Source organism: Cygnus atratus, chromosome 18, assembly GCF_013377495.2.
Source record: "Cygnus atratus isolate AKBS03 ecotype Queensland, Australia chromosome 18, CAtr_DNAZoo_HiC_assembly, whole genome shotgun sequence".
NCBI lineage: Eukaryota > Metazoa > Chordata > Aves > Anseriformes > Anatidae > Cygnus > Cygnus atratus.
The window spans coordinates 2100424-2118089 of record NC_066379.1 but is presented as its reverse complement, the minus strand read 5'-3'; the positions used below and the strand labels follow the sequence as shown (position 1 = coordinate 2118089).

Below are 17666 nucleotides of genomic sequence, written 5' to 3'. Positions count from 1 at the left end.
GAGCGCACAAAGGACGAACTGGGTGGGGACCGGGCCCACCCCGCGGCCTTGTGAGGGGGGAGAGCCCCTGAGCCGTGGGGCCGAGGAGCGGGGCCGGGCCGGGCCGGAGGGGCCGGGGCCGCGGGGGCGGCGGTGGCCGGCAGGGGGCGCGGCGGGCCCGGCGGAGCGGGGGGGAGCGGGGGGGAGCGGGGGGGAGCGGGGGGGAGCGGCGGGAGCCCCCCCCCGTCCCCGCCCGGCGGAGCGGAGCGGGCAGGGCAGGGCCGGGCGAGGCCGCGCCGTGCTGCGGCATGGAAGGGACGCGGACCCCCCCCCGGTACGGATCGCTCGAGTCCACCCGCTGGCCGGAGCCAGGTGAGCTCCAAACTTTCCCCCGGGTGGCTCCGGTGCTGCCCCCGGCACCCCTCCGGTTCCCCCCCCGGACTCGGGTACCGGAGCCCCGCGGGGCTCCCCGCAGCGGTACCGGCCCTAAGGGGAGCCGGGCTCGGGCTGGGGGAGCCCCCAGGCAGCCACCGGGCATGGGGCGGGGGAGGAACGGGGCAGGGACGGGGGGACGCGGTGCATGGGGATGGAGGGGAGCAGTGGGGGAAGGAGGCTGCAGGGAGGGAAGGGGCGGCTGGGGGAGAAGGAATGGACAGCAGGGGCTGGAGGGACGGGAGGATGGAGGGGAGAGAGGGTGGAGGGGAGGGAGGATGGAGGGACCGAGGGATGGATGGAGGGGAGGAAGGATGGAGGTTCAGAGGGCTGGCTGGAGGGGACGAAGGGTGGAGGGAGGAATGAGCCCCCCACCCGGCTGATGCTGCCCGAAGAGGTGCAGAGCAGCCCTGCTGTCAGGCCCGGCTGTGGGCACGGCTGTGACCGGGAGGCTGGGTGCCCACGCTGCCCTTCGCTGCCTTTTCCCGTTCTGACCAGTTCCTCCAGAATGAAACGGGGTGGTCGGGGGGGGGGGGGGGGGGGTCCTGACCGGGGGGATCACCCAAATCATAGAACCTGGCCTTGGGGTGGGAGGTGATATCCCTCACATCTGGGCTGTGGGCACCCTTGGGAAAGGAGGCTCCTGCAGCCCTCCTGCCAGTGCATCCTTCCAACTGTAGTCATAACCTATGGATAGCACAACCTCTGCCCTTCCCCGTCCCTTTCTGCTCCCCGTTACCGCCTTGCACCCAGCAGGACAGGGGCAAGCAGCCACAAAGTCATGGAGGGAGGCATGGAGCAAACTCCAGCACCTTGCTTGATGCTGCTGTGGGGTTGTTGCCCGTGAAGCTGCTCGGCTCCATGGCGAGCTACCTCAAGTGTCCATCATTCTCCTTTGTGCCTTCCAGAGCAGCAATATTTATCCCCGCCATCTCCCCCTGCCTGAGAAGAGTGTCTGGGCGAGGGCGTGCAGGGGTCTGAGCTTGTCCTGCAGGACTGGTGTGCTCGGCCGTGCACTGCAGGTTCTTGAGGTTCATGTCCCTCAGCCGGGCACCCCAGGGGACAAGCACTGTGCCACCTCTGTAAACGCTGCCCCAGAGACGGGCAGCATGTTGCGGTTGCTCTTGTTATCAAACTTGCAGAGCAAGAGCTGATGTTGGTGGGCTGAATGCCTCCCGCCCACGCTGCTTTCTATGGCAGGGAAAAACCCACAGCTGACTTAAAGACCTCTTGGGATGTGGCCCAGGTAAAGGGCCCTGACCCCCCTCCTTGGGGCACTGTCGATCAGCCGCCCAACTTTAATCATGAAATAAATCGCTTGCAACTCAACCCTGAACTGGCTGCTGCTGTGACTCATCCCAGACTTGCTGCTGGCTGTCTAAATGTTTTCACCAAAGCCATACGGAGTGAAAGTCTCCAGCTATTATACTCCTCATTAAGGATACTCTCTTCCCCTGGGCCATGTGTGATGATCAGAGCATCCCCAAGTTGAGATCAAAGCTTTCTCCCCTTACTTGGTTTCCCAGCTGGAAATGCTGCCTGTTGGGGCACTTTGCTCGGGCAGCATGGGGCTGATTTCCTTGTGTGGGGCAGATTTCTGTGTGTGGGGCTGATTTCCGTGCCTGGTGCCGCTGCCGCTTGCGCAGCTGTGGGACCAAAGGGGCGCTGGGCAGCGTGGCTGCACACATGGTCATCCCGCTGCGCCCCTGAAGGGACACTCAGACCGTGAGCTTGGACACACGTTTAATGAATGCCCCTGCTGTAGCCCCTCGCTGGTGCCAGGCACTTAGAAATGGGTGTTAGAAACCCATTCTCAGCTTTGGCAAAACCACCTCTGGGGACACCTTTGGCCCAGCTGTCTGCAGGTTGTGCTGGCTTTCAGTCCCTCGTGAGCTCTGAGCGTCCACGCTTCCATCTGCGGTGGCTTTATGGAGTCGCTGCCATCACACAGGCTGCACGGTGCCCCAGGCTGCGCGGGGAGCTGTGGTGTGGCCTGTGCCTGTAGCTGGGGGGATCAGGGACTTGGGATCCCCCGCGTCTGCCTGGGGAAAGCATCTCCTGCACTAGCAGAGAAGATCCATGCAAATCCCATTCGTTTGTCACAGACTTACGTCATCACATGGAATCACAGAGGAATTTGGATCAGGAGGGAACTCTGGACATCTCAAGTCCAACTCCCTGCTCAAAGCAGGCTTAGTTAGGTCAGGTCACTCACAGCCTTGTCCAGAAGGAATCTTGGACCAAGGATCAGATCCCTTGATCTCTCCAGTCCCAGTTCTTGTTTCCTGAAGGGGAAACATTTTCCTGCTGTTTAACTGGAACCTCCCATGTTCCAGCTTGTGCTCACCATCTCTTGCCTGATCTTTGCACACCTCCAAAAGGAGTCTGGCTCCCTCTTCTCTGCTTCCTCCCATTAGGTAGCTGAGGACAGCCATGAGATCCCCCTTCACCTTTTCTCCTTCGGGTTGAGCAAACCTGCTTCTGTCAGCCTCTCCTTGCCCATCTTGTGCTCCTGTCCCTGCCCTTGCTCAGATGTTCAACTCTTGGCAAGACCGCCTGTGGTCCTGGGCAGATGCTGGTGGATGGAAGGGGTCTCCACCAGCAAGTTAATCCTATCAGCCTCCTATAGGGTAGGGCATCCTATCAGTAGCCCGTGGGTTGCTGCCTGTGGATTCACTGGTTTCTCATGAAGGTTGATGGATGTTTTTCGTGCAGAGGATTAGCTCTGTTTCCCATTGCCCGGGTGTTCCTGCACCCCACAGTGTCTCCGGTCCTGCTTCCCAAGCCCTTGTGTTTTCTTGGTGCCAATCAACGTGAAGGATTGGCTGATGTTGGGCAGGGCCTCACCCTTACGAAAAAGCCCAGCAGCAGCAGCAGCTTCGGGTTTCTGATCCCGAGGACTTTCTCCATTCCTCACTGAAAATAGAACGGGTGGGGAGAAGGTGCTTGGGGCAGATTTTAAGGAAGCAGAGGGAAGAGTTGGGGGCTGGCGGAGGCCCGAATGGCAGAGGCAGAGGGTGCTCCTGCCAGGGGGTTGTGGGCTTCATTTTGCAGGAGCTCTCACCTGGGGCTGCCCTTCCTCCTGAATTAAGCAGCTCCAGGCACACGACTCCCAGCTTAGCGCTCTTCTCCAGGACTTACTGATCCGGTGAGATCTTCCCTGCCGTGCTGAGGACATGTCTTGCCTTAGGGACACAGAGTGCCCCGTCCCAACCACACCACCAAGGGGAGCTTCCAGCTCAAATCCTGCAACCAATCCTCTGCTGCATGGCGTAGACCTGTCCCTTGTCCCCACCCCATGGGTCACTCCTGACCTGCAGCCTCCACTGTCCTACAGAAAGGTGACCGCGGGGTGCATGAGGGCAGCTCCTCCTGCGCACCGTGTCCCCAGCCACGCTGAATTCCCTTGTTGCTGATTTGAACCCAGCCCGAGCCGAGCCAGCAGCTCTCTCACCCCTGTGGGCAGCTGCCTGTGGGCTGACATCGCCCAGCACTGCCTCCTCCTCCCTTCGTGTGCACAGGCGAGGGTTCGTTCCCGCAGCTGGGATGGCTGCGGCTAATGAGGTTCTGGCATGAGAAGGGAGAAGGAGTGATGCTGACACCTGTTTCAAGCCATTGTGCTCACCGTTGTGGGTGGGAAGCAGCTGGCTGATGACCTGAGCCACGTACTTCTGCCACCAGTGATCAGAGCTGTGCTGGGTGGTTCCCCCACCCACCCAGGCCAGCAGTGACAGTCCCGCTCCCCCGGGCCCACCCCTGTGCTCCGAGCAGGGCTCAGATCTGTCCGTGGCTAATGAGAGCTGCAGTCAGCTCGTGCCTTTGTTTACTGGAGCATCTGTAAAACAATCAGCCTTGTCATTTCAGCCTGGTCACTGAAGGGACACTTGGGGCAACGCAGCTTTTCCCTGACAGGTCTAGAGCCGCACTGAAGTGCAGGCAGCCATCCCAGGGAGCCTTCTGCAGGGAGGTGTGAGCAGGGCACATACAGGGAGGTGTGAGCAGGGCACACCTGCAGGGAGGTGTGAGCAGGGTGCATATAAAGGGAGGTGTGAGCAGGGCACATACAGGGAGGTGTGAGCAGGGCACACATACAGGGAGGTGTGAGCAGGGCACACATACAGGGAGGTGTGAGCAAGGCACACATACAGGGAGGTGTGAGCAGGGCACATACAGGGAGGTGTGAGCAGGGCACACATACAGGGAGGTGTGAGCAGGGCACACATACAGGGAGGTGTGAGCAAGGCACACATACAGGGAGGTGTGAGCAGGGCACATATACAGGGAGGTGTGAGCAGGGCACACCTTCAGGGAGGTGTGAGCAGGGCACATATACAGGGAGGTGTGAGCAAGGCACATATACAGGGAGGTGTGAGCAGGGCACACCTTCAGGGAGGTGTGAGCAGGGCACATATACAGGGAGGTGTGAGCAGGGCACACCTTCAGGGAGGTGTGAGCAAGGCACATATACAGGGAGGTGTGAGCAGGGCACACCTTCAGGGAGGTGTGAGCAGGGCACATATACAGGGAGGTGTGAGCAGGGCACATATACAGGGAGGTGTGAGCAGGGCACACCTTCAGGGAGGTGTGAGCACTGCCACCAGCCCCCTGCCCGTGCCCGGGTGCAGCCGCGAGGCGCTGCGGGGTGGCAGTGCAGCAGGATGCTCGGGATGGGAGCTCAGCATCCCGGTCCCTTAGCAACCGAGGTCCTGTCCCCTAGCAACAGCAGCCCGGTCCTGTAGCAACCGCATCCCTGGTCCCGTAGCAACCCCAGTCCGGTCCCCTAGCAACCCCTTCAGGCCGATGGAAACCAGGCCGGGGATTTGGGGGGGGATCCCGGGCTTGTTTGCAGCAGAGGCAAGAGCTGAGGGGAGGCAGCGCATCCAGCCCCACGCTGTGTCCAGCCCACATATCCTTTGGTCTGTCCTGAGCAGGCGCTGTCTCCTAGGAGCATCCCAAGAGTTTAGGATGGGGAACGACTGAGGATTTGGCATTCTGGTGTCGGCTGAAAGTGGCCTGGATGGCTGCTGGAGAGGGAGGTATTCTCCGAGTAATCCTCATTAGTTTCTAAGCCAGAAAGAGAGGAGAACCCAAACCAGTCATGCTAACCTAAACTACTCATATTGCTGCTCTTAAACCTTCTCCACCAGCAGCCTTGGAAACATGCCTCACTCTGGGAACAATTTCTCCAGCAGTTTTGGGGGCAGAGGACCAGTGAGTGCGGGGTGCTTTCCCTTGTGCCTTTGTACTTGTCTCTTCCTGCCCTGCATGGGCGAAGTTGCAGGGCTGCAGAAAGGCAAAGGCTCGTAGCAGAGATGTGCACTGTGGAGATCCAAAGGAAGCACAGTTTTCCCCTGATGTATATGATTGTTAATGTTGTCTCATAGCCTGGCCTTGCTGTAGCTGCTGAGCCCCCCCTCCCCGACCTGTGCTGTGTGTACATCGCAGGAGAGCCAGATTAGCCTGCGTGTGATGAATGCGCTGCTGCACGTCACTGATAACAAGCTCGGTGACATGATGCTGAGAGCCAGACTGGCAGGGAGCTGGGAGCTGGCCTCATCTATCCCATAAAACAGGCTGGGGGTTGATGCAGGCTGTGCAGGCTCGCAGGCACTGCGTGAATCAGTGGGACATCAGTGGGACATGGGTGGAGGCAGAACTGGTGGTCAGAGCAGGATGATGCCTGCTGGACTCTCATCCTGCCCATCCCTCAGCCTGCCACCGCACTCTTCTAAAATATGAGAGCCTCTTTTTCCCACATTTTGCTGGGATGTTTTTGCCTCTTGTCCTGAGTCAGCGACATCCCCTTTTCCTGTTTCCCCAAGTGGATTTCCCCAAGTGCTCTTTCCATGCACGTGTCAGGCTGTTTCCTCTTGCAGCAGCAACCTGGAAAAGAGCTTAAAACTGCACATGCTTACTGGCGATGCTGTCTGGTGTTTGCAGGGGGTCTGGGAAACCCCATCGTCCTCAGCACCTTAAATGTCAGCTGCTGGCTGATGTGGCTTTGTTTTCCTTTACAGAGGATGAAATTGTTTCCATGGCCGACTCCACCACCACCATCGATGACATCGAAGGGGAGCTCTTCAAAATCGAGAGGATCAGGGAGATCCTGGTGAGGAGGGAGTCGGAGCTGCGATACATGTGAGTGCTGGGAGCCAGCCTATTTCTATGCAAACCAAGTTGATGGCATGGGTTTAACCAAGCTAAAACACACCTGTGTTCCACCATGAGCACCCCATCTTCTCAGCAGGTTCATGCTCAGCTCTTAGGCTTGGATTGGGAAGGGACCCGAGGTTTGGTGGCTCATTGCTGCTCTCTGGAGATACTGCTTTGCCCCAGCACGCAGATCTCTGGCTGTTGAACAGCCATGAGCCCACAGTTTACTGTCCCCATGCTGCAGCGTTATGCATCCTTCCAGCTCCGATGTGCCTGGACCAGCCTCGGTCCCTCATTCCCAGCACAGCCTTTGCAGCCAGATGTGGAGGGAGGGGTTTTCTCCAGGGCTCACAGCAATAGTCAGAACAGTTTTGGAGTAAAATTTTGGATGCCTTTCATATTTAAGGCAATCAATAGTCACTGTGCTGCAGTGACTGAGGGGGATGAGGAACATTTTCTCAGGATATATATTGGTATCTGCTATGGTGTGGGAGGAGAAGGACTGACTTACCCACACTCCAGGTTATTGGCACAACGGTCTCCACTGAGCTCTTCCCTTTTGGAGTATCAGCACGGAGAATTTGGGTGCGCAGAGTGCCAAGATCAAAGTGGCCCTGACAAAAAGAATCACAGAATCATAGAATAACCAGAGTTTATGGGAGGGACCCATATGGATCATCGAGTCCAGCTCCTGTCTACCCAGCAATTAAGACCATATGACTAAGAGCACAGTCCAAATGCTTCTTAAACTCCGACAGGCTTGGTGCCGTGACAGTGTCCCTGGGGAGCCTGTTCCACTGTGCAACAACCCTCTCGGTGAAGAACCTCTTCCTGATATCCAGCCTGAACCTCCCTTGTCGCAGCTTGATACCATTCCCGCGGGTCCTATTGGTGGTCACTAAAGAGAATAGGTCGATGCCTGCCCCTCCACTCCCCCTCGTGAGGAAGCTGTAGGCCGCAATGAGGTCTCCCCTCAGCCTCCTCTTTTCCAGGCTGAACAGGCCAAGTGACCTCAGCTGCTCCTCATACTTCTTCCCCTCTAGGCCCTTCACCATCTTCGTAGCCCTCCTCTGGACACTCTCCAACAGTTTCACGTCCTTTTTGTACTGTGGTGCCCAGAACTGCACACAGTACTTGAGGTGAGGCCACACCAGCACAGAGTAGAGCGGGACAATCACTCCCCTCGACCGACTAGCGATGCCGTGCTCGATGCACCCTGGGGTACATTTGGCCCTCCTGGCTGCCAGGGCACACTGCTGGCTCATATTCAACTTGCTGTCAACCACGACCCCCAGATCCCTCTCTGCGGGGCTGCTCTCCAGCGTCTCGTTGCCCGTCTGTACGTACACCCAGGGTTGCCCCGTCCCAGGTGCAGGACCCAGCACTTGCTTTTGTTAAACTTCATGTGGTTGGTGATCGCCCAGCTCTCCAATCTGTCCAGATCTCTCTGCAAGGCCTTTCCACCCTCAACAGAGACAACAACTCCAAGTTTAGTGTCATCAGCAAAATTTCTCAAAACACCTTCTAGTCCTACATCCAAATCGTTTATAAAAACATTGAAGAGGACTGGCCCTAAAATGGAGCCCTGGGGGACCCCACTGGTGACAGGCTGCCCATTTACTACAACCCTTTGAGCCCTGCCCGTCAGCCAGTTATTCACTCATCGTGTGATGTTTTTGTCTAGCTGTATGCTGGACATTTTGTCCAGTAGGATCTTATGAGAAACGGTGTCGAGAGCTTTACCGAAAAGGCAGAAATAAAGCCAGTTTGACGAAGAGGGATGGCCAGAAGAGAAAAGCTCATGAAGCAAAGCTGCAACAAAGCTGCACAGCCCCTCTGGGGCCACTGGGGTCTGCAGTCCTGACTCTGGCTTAGCAGGCAGAGGCGACTGGGAGGCAGCCGAGAAAAAAACAAAGATCCAAGGGGCTGGAAGGCTCACTGCAGCGTGAGATAAACAGACGGCGCTCCCAGCACAGATCTGCATATCATGCATGTGGTCTCCAGCTTGCAAAGACCTGCATGCCATCAGCGAGAGGCAAAGCAGGGTTCTTGGCTAAGACACCTCTGAGCCAGGAACATGATGAGGGCCATGCCCTGGGTCAGCTCGGGGCTGCAGAAAGCCAGGTCAGACCCATGGAAATGGGGCTCCCAGCTCCCTGCACTGCCCTAGGGCAACCCTCGAAGTCCTGGTGTGGGCAAAGAGGGAACATGCCACGCACATGGAAGTGAGATGTTATTTGTCGGCCTCATTAAAATCTCAATGACCCAAATCAAAATTCAACAAGCAGTTATGATTTGAACTGCAATGATACTAGCATTCATGGTCTGAATTGATTATGTTTTTTTATATCACTAACTTGCTATAGTCAGCCCAGTTCTGAACTCCCATGCTGTCAGGTCAGCCCAAAACCTGGGATTTTTTGACGGTAATTGCAAAAAACTGTATTTACTGGGCTGCAGCACATGACATGCTGCTGTTTTAATGTGTTTGGGTCTCTGCTGGTGCCTGCACCACAGGGATGACAGGAGCCTGGCAGTGCCCATGTAAACCCGCTGCCTGCAGTAGCTGTGAGCTGGGCTGTGGTCTCGTGGCTCAGATTTGGAGTGATGACCTCTGTGAGGGATCAGCACAGTTCGTCCCAAATCTATTGCTGAAAAGGATTTTTGGAAGTCATAACAAGTGAAGTACTTAAATGCTTTCCATGGCAACCAGTACCTAAATCTCAGAGGTGCTGTCAAAACTCACAGCTCTTGGTTTTCCGTATCCTGTTATTTGTTTTCTATGTCCTGGGGTGGGTACGGCTGCAAAATTCATCGCTGGGAAGTTTTTGGAGGCACCACAATTGCATGTCTGAGCAGCTGGGAGTCTCTGCTGGGGACAAGGGAACTCCCAGGTGTGGCTTCTGCACGACGGGTTTAGACAGGATGGGGATGTGGGGCTGCAGCGGGGATTTTTTCCCAATGGGGGATAAAAATAGGATCAGTTGGACTGTAGGGCTCAGGGAGACGGACATCTCCATTGATGTGCCACCAAGTGGAGATGTGACTCGTCTAGTCAGTCCATAGGGATCAGTGTTTTCTTCTTGCTGGAGATGTCAGCCTAAAACGTTCCAACATTTCTGAGATGTCTGTGCTGAGGAAAACAATGACACTCCCGGTATTTCTCCCTTTATAGGGCAAAAGAAAGGTCTGAATTTCCTACGAGAGGTGCAGCTTCACGCCTCACCTACTCTGTGCAGGAGTGACCTGCTCCAATCCCAGGGCCAGGCGGGGCAGCACGGCCATGGCTGATGCTGCAACGTTATCTCAGGTGGCAGAAATAATCCCAGCTCCAGCAGCAGCCTCCTGGGTGCTTGCCTTTGCAATCTCTCCCAAGTTTTATTGAAATGACAATTTTTATTACTGCCCGTTCATTACTTTTATTATCAGTTTTCAAATGATTTAATTCAATTTTAATTTTAATGTTTCAGTTATCATTTGACTCTCTATTTTAATTTAATAAGTCTATCACCGGCGATCAGCCAGTTGCCCATGTGTCCTGTGCAGCCCTCCTGCTCATGCTCTTCGCACAAGCTCAGGGCTCAGCCACCAAGGCACGAGGAGCAGGCGATACGAGGACAGACAGACCTCCCTCTTCTCCCCACACAGCTGCCAGCCGTTGGCATTGGTGGACCTGCTCAGTGCAGTCTGCAAACAAATGAAGACACTGTCAGATGGAGCAAGGGAATAACAGAGCCAAGAGGAAAGACTTCCTCCGCCTGGGATATTCTCCTCTTACAGCGATATCACACGGGGTCCCTCCTCATCAGTCTGTTCGTTTTCCTTTCTCTAATTAATATTTCTGGTGTCCTCGGCACAGCTGACAAAGCTGCAGCTTCGAGCAGCTCCAGTGTGACTCATATCAGACTGGGTGGACGGCGTGACTCAGTGGAAGGGCCGGCAGGATTACTGAAGGTGCAGGCAGGGCTTTTAATAACGAAGGCACATCTGTGCAAGGTGGCACCAGCTCATGAGTCGACTGTGTATTATCTGTAGACACAGATCGTGTTTTAGGGTTTCTCATCACTCACAGATGTGGAGCTTGCTAAAAATCTCAGCTGAGCTCTTCCAGGTTGGATGCTTTGCCATGCACCCTGCACAGCATCCATGGAGTGAGTTCTCCTGCCTTCAGGTCTTGGATGACCTTGGGAAGTTCATGCTAAGATGCTGGGGTGCTTGGTAGGGTTCAGGAGAACATACAGAGTCTCTGTCAAGGTAAAAAAAAAAAAAAAGGGTTGTCTGATTCCTTGATTTCAAATGAGCCAGTGGCCGAAATCCCTTGATTAGGGATCTTTGTTTCCTGGGTGCCTCAGTGCCGAGGAAAAGCTGCTTTAGCAGCCGCCAGCTGGGCGGACAGTGCTGAGGCTCAGGATGCAACTTTGACTTTTCCCAGTCCTCCCAGTGAGGGATAATGTGAGAGGTGTTCAGGGAGGGCTCAGAGCAGGAGCAGAAGTGTCAGATGGGTCAGTCTCATCATGCTTTGCTTGGAGATGTGGCTGGCCTTGGCCAGCCCCAGGCTGATGCAGTGTTGGAGACTGGAGGGAGGCAGATGGGGCTTGGTGGCCCTTGGGTCACTGCTCACTCTCCGTAGGAGCTGCTGGCAGAAGGCAGGAGGACTTGGAGGAAAGGACCTCGAACAAAGCAAGGAGGGCTCTAATGCTAGAGGCTGCTGGCAAGAGAGTGGTGGGGAGCACAGCGACGAACCAGGGGCAGCACTTGGTTTTTGGGGTTGTGACTTCTCTCACCTTCTGGTGTCACCTACCCAGGGAGATGCTCGAGGGTGGCTTGGTTCATGGTAGAGGGAGGTCTCAGCCATGAACACTGTCAGCTGTTGGGGTTTTCCTCACTGTTGGATAGTGCACAAAACCCTTCAAACTGAGGCATTAAAGTTCACTGTGGCCAGACATCATCATTCCTCGGTCTTGTCCAAGTGGGGCTTTAGTGAGGGCACAAGCATGTGATTCTTTTTGTGATAAATCAATGAGTAAACTGGGTTAAGCCTTCCCCACTAGCTGCAGTCGCACCAGTGTACCTTTGGGGGTGGCTGAGCATCCATGGTGCTTCCTCCTCCTCCCCAGGCATCACCACGCTGCCCCAGCACAGAGTGTGCCACCCTGCCGCTGACACCTGAGCTAAGCTCGGTGCCTCCTCGGGCTTGTCCTTCTTGGTGTCTTGCTGCTGGCGTGAGATGATTTCATTGCCCACAGCTTCAGCAGGCACCTTTTCTCTTGTTGAAATGACCTTGCTCCTCAGCGGGCACCTGCAAAGTTTGCACACTTTTCCCCTGTGTTGTATTTCATTTTTCTGACTCTTTTTTTCATTTCTGCAGAAAGCCAGTATTAAAGTGTCAGACTTTTTCTCGGTGGTGGCAGTTTCCCTTTGCTTTTGGATTTTGCTATTTAAGGAATGTAATTTTTTTTTTTTGGAGAAGAAACACAGCTGCTATTGCATGTGCCAGGTTTTAATAAGGTATCATTGTCATTAGAGTGACAAAACTTTTGCTTTGCCAACAGCCAGTGACACAACCCATTTAGCTGCAAAAGCAGCTCTGAGATGAAGTGGCTGCCGATTCCCATGGGAAGGCAGGTAGATCTGCGCTCCCCACCGTGGGCACTGAGGGCATGTGTTGGGTTTTGCTCTGGATGTTTTACACCTTTCCTCTCCCAGAGTTTCCCTCAGTGGTTTCATTTGTGTCTCTGCAGGATGGATGACATTCAGCTTTGCAAAGAAATCAGCCGGCTGAAAAAGGAGCTTCAAAAACTGATAGCCCTTCCAGGTAAGGCTTTGTAAAACTTCAAAGAGCTGCACCCTGCCTCTGTACTCAGCAGAAAGATTGCCATGAAATGCAAGAAGCTTTTCACCAGGTCCCCCCTTGAGATGCTGCTGCTACAGGCAATGCATAAGCAGCAGGAACTTGGCTCCTTGGGTCTGACCCGAGGTCTTTCTCGGGACAGGGAGACCTCGTCCAGGCCTGGGCGGACAGCAGAGGAAACAGAAGGGGAAGAAATGTGAGTCCTCTGAGGAGCAGCATGGGCCTGGTAGAGGGGGAAGACAGGGAAGGGTTGAGTTAAGTTCCAGTGAATGGTGGGACCTGCCGCGTCCACCGAGAACGTGGCTTGGGTGAGTTGAGGGGAGAAGCAGGGGACATTGTGAAACCGCACCTTGGAGGGAGCGGGATGAGAGAGGCCTTCAGAGGCCTCAAGAGCATGGAAAGCAATGAATTGATGCTGTGACCATGTCAGAGATGTCTGTCAGCGGCAGGGCAGAGGGCAACATCTGCCAGGGCAGGGCTCCTGGTTGCAGCCAGGGTAAGGTGGGTGCTGGGTGTCCCTGTCACAGCCAGACCTACCCTTCTGTGGCCAAATCTCAGCTCTCTAAAGGATCCCCTTCAGCCAAAATACTTTAATGAAAGCACACACCAAACAACTCCAGGTTCGAATGAGAAAGAACAAGAAGGACTTCCCCACACGCTATTGCCATCACTGTTCATAAAGCTGTGCCTCCTCCTAGGACATCCCCATTCAGCCCCAGGAAGGACTCTGGCTGTGTTTTCAGGACCAGGTGGGAGTCAGGTCCCTGCTTATTTGTACTCACGCGAGCCTTAAGATCCAGACCTTGGTTACTTCCACCACAGGTACCTCGCTGAAGATGCTGTGCTCACTGAGACCACAGAGTGGGTAGCAGGGGGCGATGCCTGGGTCCAGCTGTGCACATCTGCTTCCCAGAGCAGCTCAGCTCAGCAGGTCTGCGCCCAAGGTTATCCCCAGGCCAAGGGTGGCAGAGACCTTTTCTGCTGCCGTAGTGTCGCTATGCTGTGTGTGTTTGTGAAACACCAGCACACAGACTGAGGCAGGTTAGAGCCCAACTGCTGCTTAATATGCAGGTCTTGGTCAGATTAATACAACCTGGCCGCATCAGAGGGAGGTTCAGGCTGGGGACGGGGGGGTGAGGAAGATTCTGACATGAACACAGGAGCTGCATGAGAAATGTAGACCCACATCTCCTAGGGATTTTTAATTCAAACAGCTTCTAGTTTGTAAATTAAGGCTTGACTTAAATGGTGGCTTAGGAACAGAATTAAACTTGTTGTTTTCTGAAGACTGAGAAATGTGGCTGGCTTTCCTTCATCTGCTTTGGTCTTTAATTTCAAGTCTTTTCAGTGTTCCCAGATTCAGCTGAAGCAGGAATGCTGCTTACATGAGGGATGCTCTTTTTGCCTTCTTTATAACTTGGCTCAAATCAGGCTGTGCTGGAAAAATCCTGCAAATTGCTGGCTTTGTGAGACTGTAGCAGCAGATCACTCATAAAAATGGGTGTTGAGGTTTGGTTCAGAGAAGGATTCAAAGACGTCAGTGCTTACTCAGAGCTCAGCCAGACCTGTGGCATGAAATCTCACCAGACCAAACTGCCTTTAATAATTCAGAGAGATACTGTGGTCATGATGGACTCTGACATCAGCAGGTTGGAAAAAAAGGTGCAGTGTTTGTACAGTGGGTTCACTCTGACATGCTCTAACTCAGGAATGCAGACTGCTAACGAACTCCAACTAAGCCGATATGTTTGTGGCCAGCCTGATATTTCTGATTTTCACGGCATCCTAATGACACCGTAAAGTACTTCAATTCCCACCAGACAGGTGGGAGCTGCTGCCGGAGGCTGTGGCCATGGCCCTGTGAGTTTCCATTAACTCTTCATGGTGAAAGACCTGTGTCTGTGTCCCAAATCAGATTTTTCTGCCGGGGAGCTCGAGCTCACTCCCTGCACAAAACCACAATTGGAGGAGAAGCCTTTGTTTTCTGGGGGTGTTCCTAACAACATGATGATAATGAATTCCTTCTACTCAGACCCCCACAGCAGCACCTTCCATCAGTACACAGCAGACTTTAAACTACAAATCAATACACAGTTTATGTAACTGCTGAGACCCTGCTGACAGGGTTCGCTCCACACTGTGAATTTTGCTGCATTTTTATTTAGCTGAAGGAAAACTGGAGATTGATCCATCGTGTGCTGGATTGATTTTGGAGCTGGCTGCTGAATTCAGAAATGGTGTTAAATAGCTGCAGCACAGACAGTCACAATTTCCTCCCAAGGTAGCTCTCCATTTAGATTTAACACTCCTCTATCATCTTATAGAATCATAGAGAGGTTTGGGTTGGAAGGAACCTTTAAAGGTCATCTAGCCCAATCCCCAGGGATCTCCACGTATTCTGCTTGCCAGTATGTACCAATTTATATAGAACATGACATCACAGTGATGTGAGAGTTTCCTGGATCTTCACTAACTCACTGCCCAAAGATACATGGCACAAGTGCTTAAGTTAGGTCAGTCTGGGGGTGCAGGTGACAACCAGGGCTAGCACATTCAAAATAGCCTGGCAGACACTTGCAGTCATCCTTGTCATTGGGGGTGGATGGAGCCCGTGTAGACTGACAATGTTTTTAAAGGTCAGATGCACTGGGTAAGATCACAGGGATGGTGCTCAGCAGGGAATAAGGCTATGAAAAGCAGCGGATCGTGTTTGTTTTCATGTCTTTCTCTATATGGGATAGTGGTGCAACGTGTTCCCAGAGCACATGGGCATTGTTGATAATTCCCCCCTTCTGTTTTTGAGTCACTTGGATCCCTGGCTGGTTTCTCAAGGACCTGGCTGAGTGGCAGTCGGGTGGGGTCTCTGCAGGCTAAGACCATAGTTGGGTGTGCTGACAGGGGAAATGTGGGCTAAGCACATCCTGGCAGAAGGATGACATCTCAATCTGACATTTCTGAGCACCTTGGGACCAGGTGCCCACCCTCTTCAGCACTGACCCCCTAGAGAGCCATGCTGTCCCACCAGTGAAGCCACTTTGCTTGGGGACCCTTTCTCTGCTTTGTGAAGCTCCCAGTTGCATCTTGCAATGCTCATCCCCATGGAATTTTGGGGAGAAGCTCAAAATCCAAAGTTTGATGACACCAGACCCGGGTGGTTTGAGATGAGGTTGTCACTTATTTAGCAGCCTGTATCTGGGTCCAGGCACTTTGGGTTTTTTCCCCCACTCTCATATCTGCTCCCAAGTGTAGCAGAGCAAGCTTGGCCTTGGCACGGGAGGGATGACTACCGCTGATATGTGAAATGTGCTCCTTGTGCTGCAGAGACCGAGAAGTCCAACGAGGAGAAGCAGAGGGAGGAGGAGCTGGTGCAACAGATACACAAGCTGGTGGAAACTCGGGATTTTCTGGTGGATGATGTGGAGTTTGAGAGGCTCAGGTAGCTGGGTACAATTTATTCCTTGCAATGAGGACAGTGCAATCTGTCCTTAGATCAGCGTTATGCCTTGCCAGATGCCTCGCTGCTCCTTTCCCAGGTGCTAACCAATCTCTTTATCACAGGGAGAGAGAAGAAGACAAGGAAATGGCAGAATTCCTGCAAAGTAAGCTCTCCAAAAGCTACCTCCAGAAAGCAAGTAGGTGGCTGATGAGTTTTATTCCTCCCATTGAACCTCCCTGCCAGTTTCTCCCTTCGCTAAGCACTTCGTTCACAAGATTTCACTGCTCTTTGTGGGGCGAGCTTACCTGGAGGCTGTCTGTTGCTGGAGGAGGGTGTGGGGAAATGGCAACTTTGGGGTGCTGGTGTTTGAGATCATATTGTGGAAACATCACAAATCAGTAGAGATGCTGTGCTTCCATGTACCCTCCTGGCACTTCTCAGCCATCACGTCCTATGAGAACTGGGACAAGTGGGTGTGCTTTCATGGTTCATGTACTTCATCTGACCTTTTCTAGCCATCCCCTTCCACTTCATCACACAGTTAGCTGAGGTCACAAGTCACGGTATCCATCCAGCCGTCCTCTCTTCATGGCCTCTGGTGGCAGGCCACCCTTCCCTGTGCCTCCATCACTGCTGGAGGAACACCTCCCCAGCGTGGTGGGCATCTCCTGCCTGGGGTCCCAGTGCCTCTGCGTGAGGAGGGGCAGCACCACAGCCCTGAGAGGAGCTCTCAGAAGAAGCAGTGGGCCTGTGCCCTTGTCAGCAAGCAGACACCAACCCTAAAGGTAACAATGCTTCTCTCCATAGCTCCTGTCAAAGAGAAAAAAATGACTTCCAGGGGGCAGCAAACCTCCGCCCCGTATATGACCAAGACAGGCCTCACGCTGCTCAAGGAGTGCTGTGGCTTCACCTGCTCCATCATGTAGCCAGTCCCCAGCTCCTCTGCACAGGACATGACCGTGGTAGTGTACGCCTCCTGGGCTGGGTGACAGGGGTTCCTTGGGGTACTGGGGCTGCCCGTACAGGGTGGGTGAGCGCTGATATATGGGACACAGAGCTCCTGGCACAGCAGGAACGGGGTGCGAGGGACCACCAGGCTGCAGCCCTGCTCTATGGGGCAGTCACTGGGGAAAGATGGCAGAGCCCCACTGTGTCCTGAGAGGGGCTGGAAGGGAGGCAGCAGTGGTGATGTCTGGGAGGAGGCCGAGGAGATGGAGAGAAGCATGAAGGGAATAATGTGGTTGCAACCCATGGTTTCCTATTTCTTTCCTTTTCTCCCCAGGTCTCCAGCCAGAGTCCACTATCTGCTGTCCTCTGAGAGTTTCAACCTCCCGTCATTATTCATGCTTCCCACTGCAGCACTGCCACTGAAGAGACTTTCCAAGTGGGCTGGTGCAAGCTTGAATGATGGCATGTCTCCTTGGTGGCACGTCAATGGTCGTCTCCTCCATGACATCAACAAACACTGAATCCCACCTGAGCTCAGCTTGGCAGAGGTGTGTGCAGCAGTGAGCCCACAACAAAGAGGTTCTGCACCTGCCGGAGTAATAAAACAAGCACTCGGAGCTAACCTTTGGAGGACATTGTGCTCCACCATCCAAGACACGCTGTTGCCACAGATCTCATCCTTGGCCTTGTACCAACTTGTGAGTCTCTGTGGGATGGTTCCTAAGGACTCTTTGTGGGGAATGTCTCTGGTCTGGGGTTTGTTGCGTTTGCCTTGATGTTATTGCCAAGTCCCCTGTGGCTCTGGGTAGATCTGTGGGAAGTGGGAAGTGCAGTCCCCTGAGCCGGCTGAATGAAGGGCTAATTCTT

The 17666-nt window shown here is 54.2% G+C and overlaps 1 protein-coding gene across 6 annotated transcripts; it reads left to right on the top strand.

Annotated features, from left to right (window-relative positions):
• Positions 1-237: 237 nt before the first annotated feature.
• On the top strand, positions 238-17666 carry LOC118255607 (bMERB domain-containing protein 1-like). 6 transcript variants are annotated; one of them, XM_035561931.2, is made up of 7 exons: positions 238-351; positions 6429-6549; positions 12306-12379; positions 15737-15851; positions 15974-16047; positions 16659-16818; positions 17134-17666. In XM_035561931.2, the coding sequence occupies exons 1-6, from the start codon at positions 288-290 to the stop codon at positions 16775-16777; spliced, it is 567 nt and encodes a 188-aa protein (XP_035417824.1). In that variant the 5' UTR covers positions 238-287; the 3' UTR covers positions 16778-16818; positions 17134-17666. The 6 variants fall into 6 exon arrangements, 4 of the variants coding, with proteins under 4 accessions (XP_035417824.1, XP_035417826.1, XP_035417825.1 ...); XM_035561933.2 differs by having other exon boundaries at positions 241-351; positions 15974-16014; positions 16659-16813; XM_035561932.2 differs by having other exon boundaries at positions 241-351; positions 16659-16810.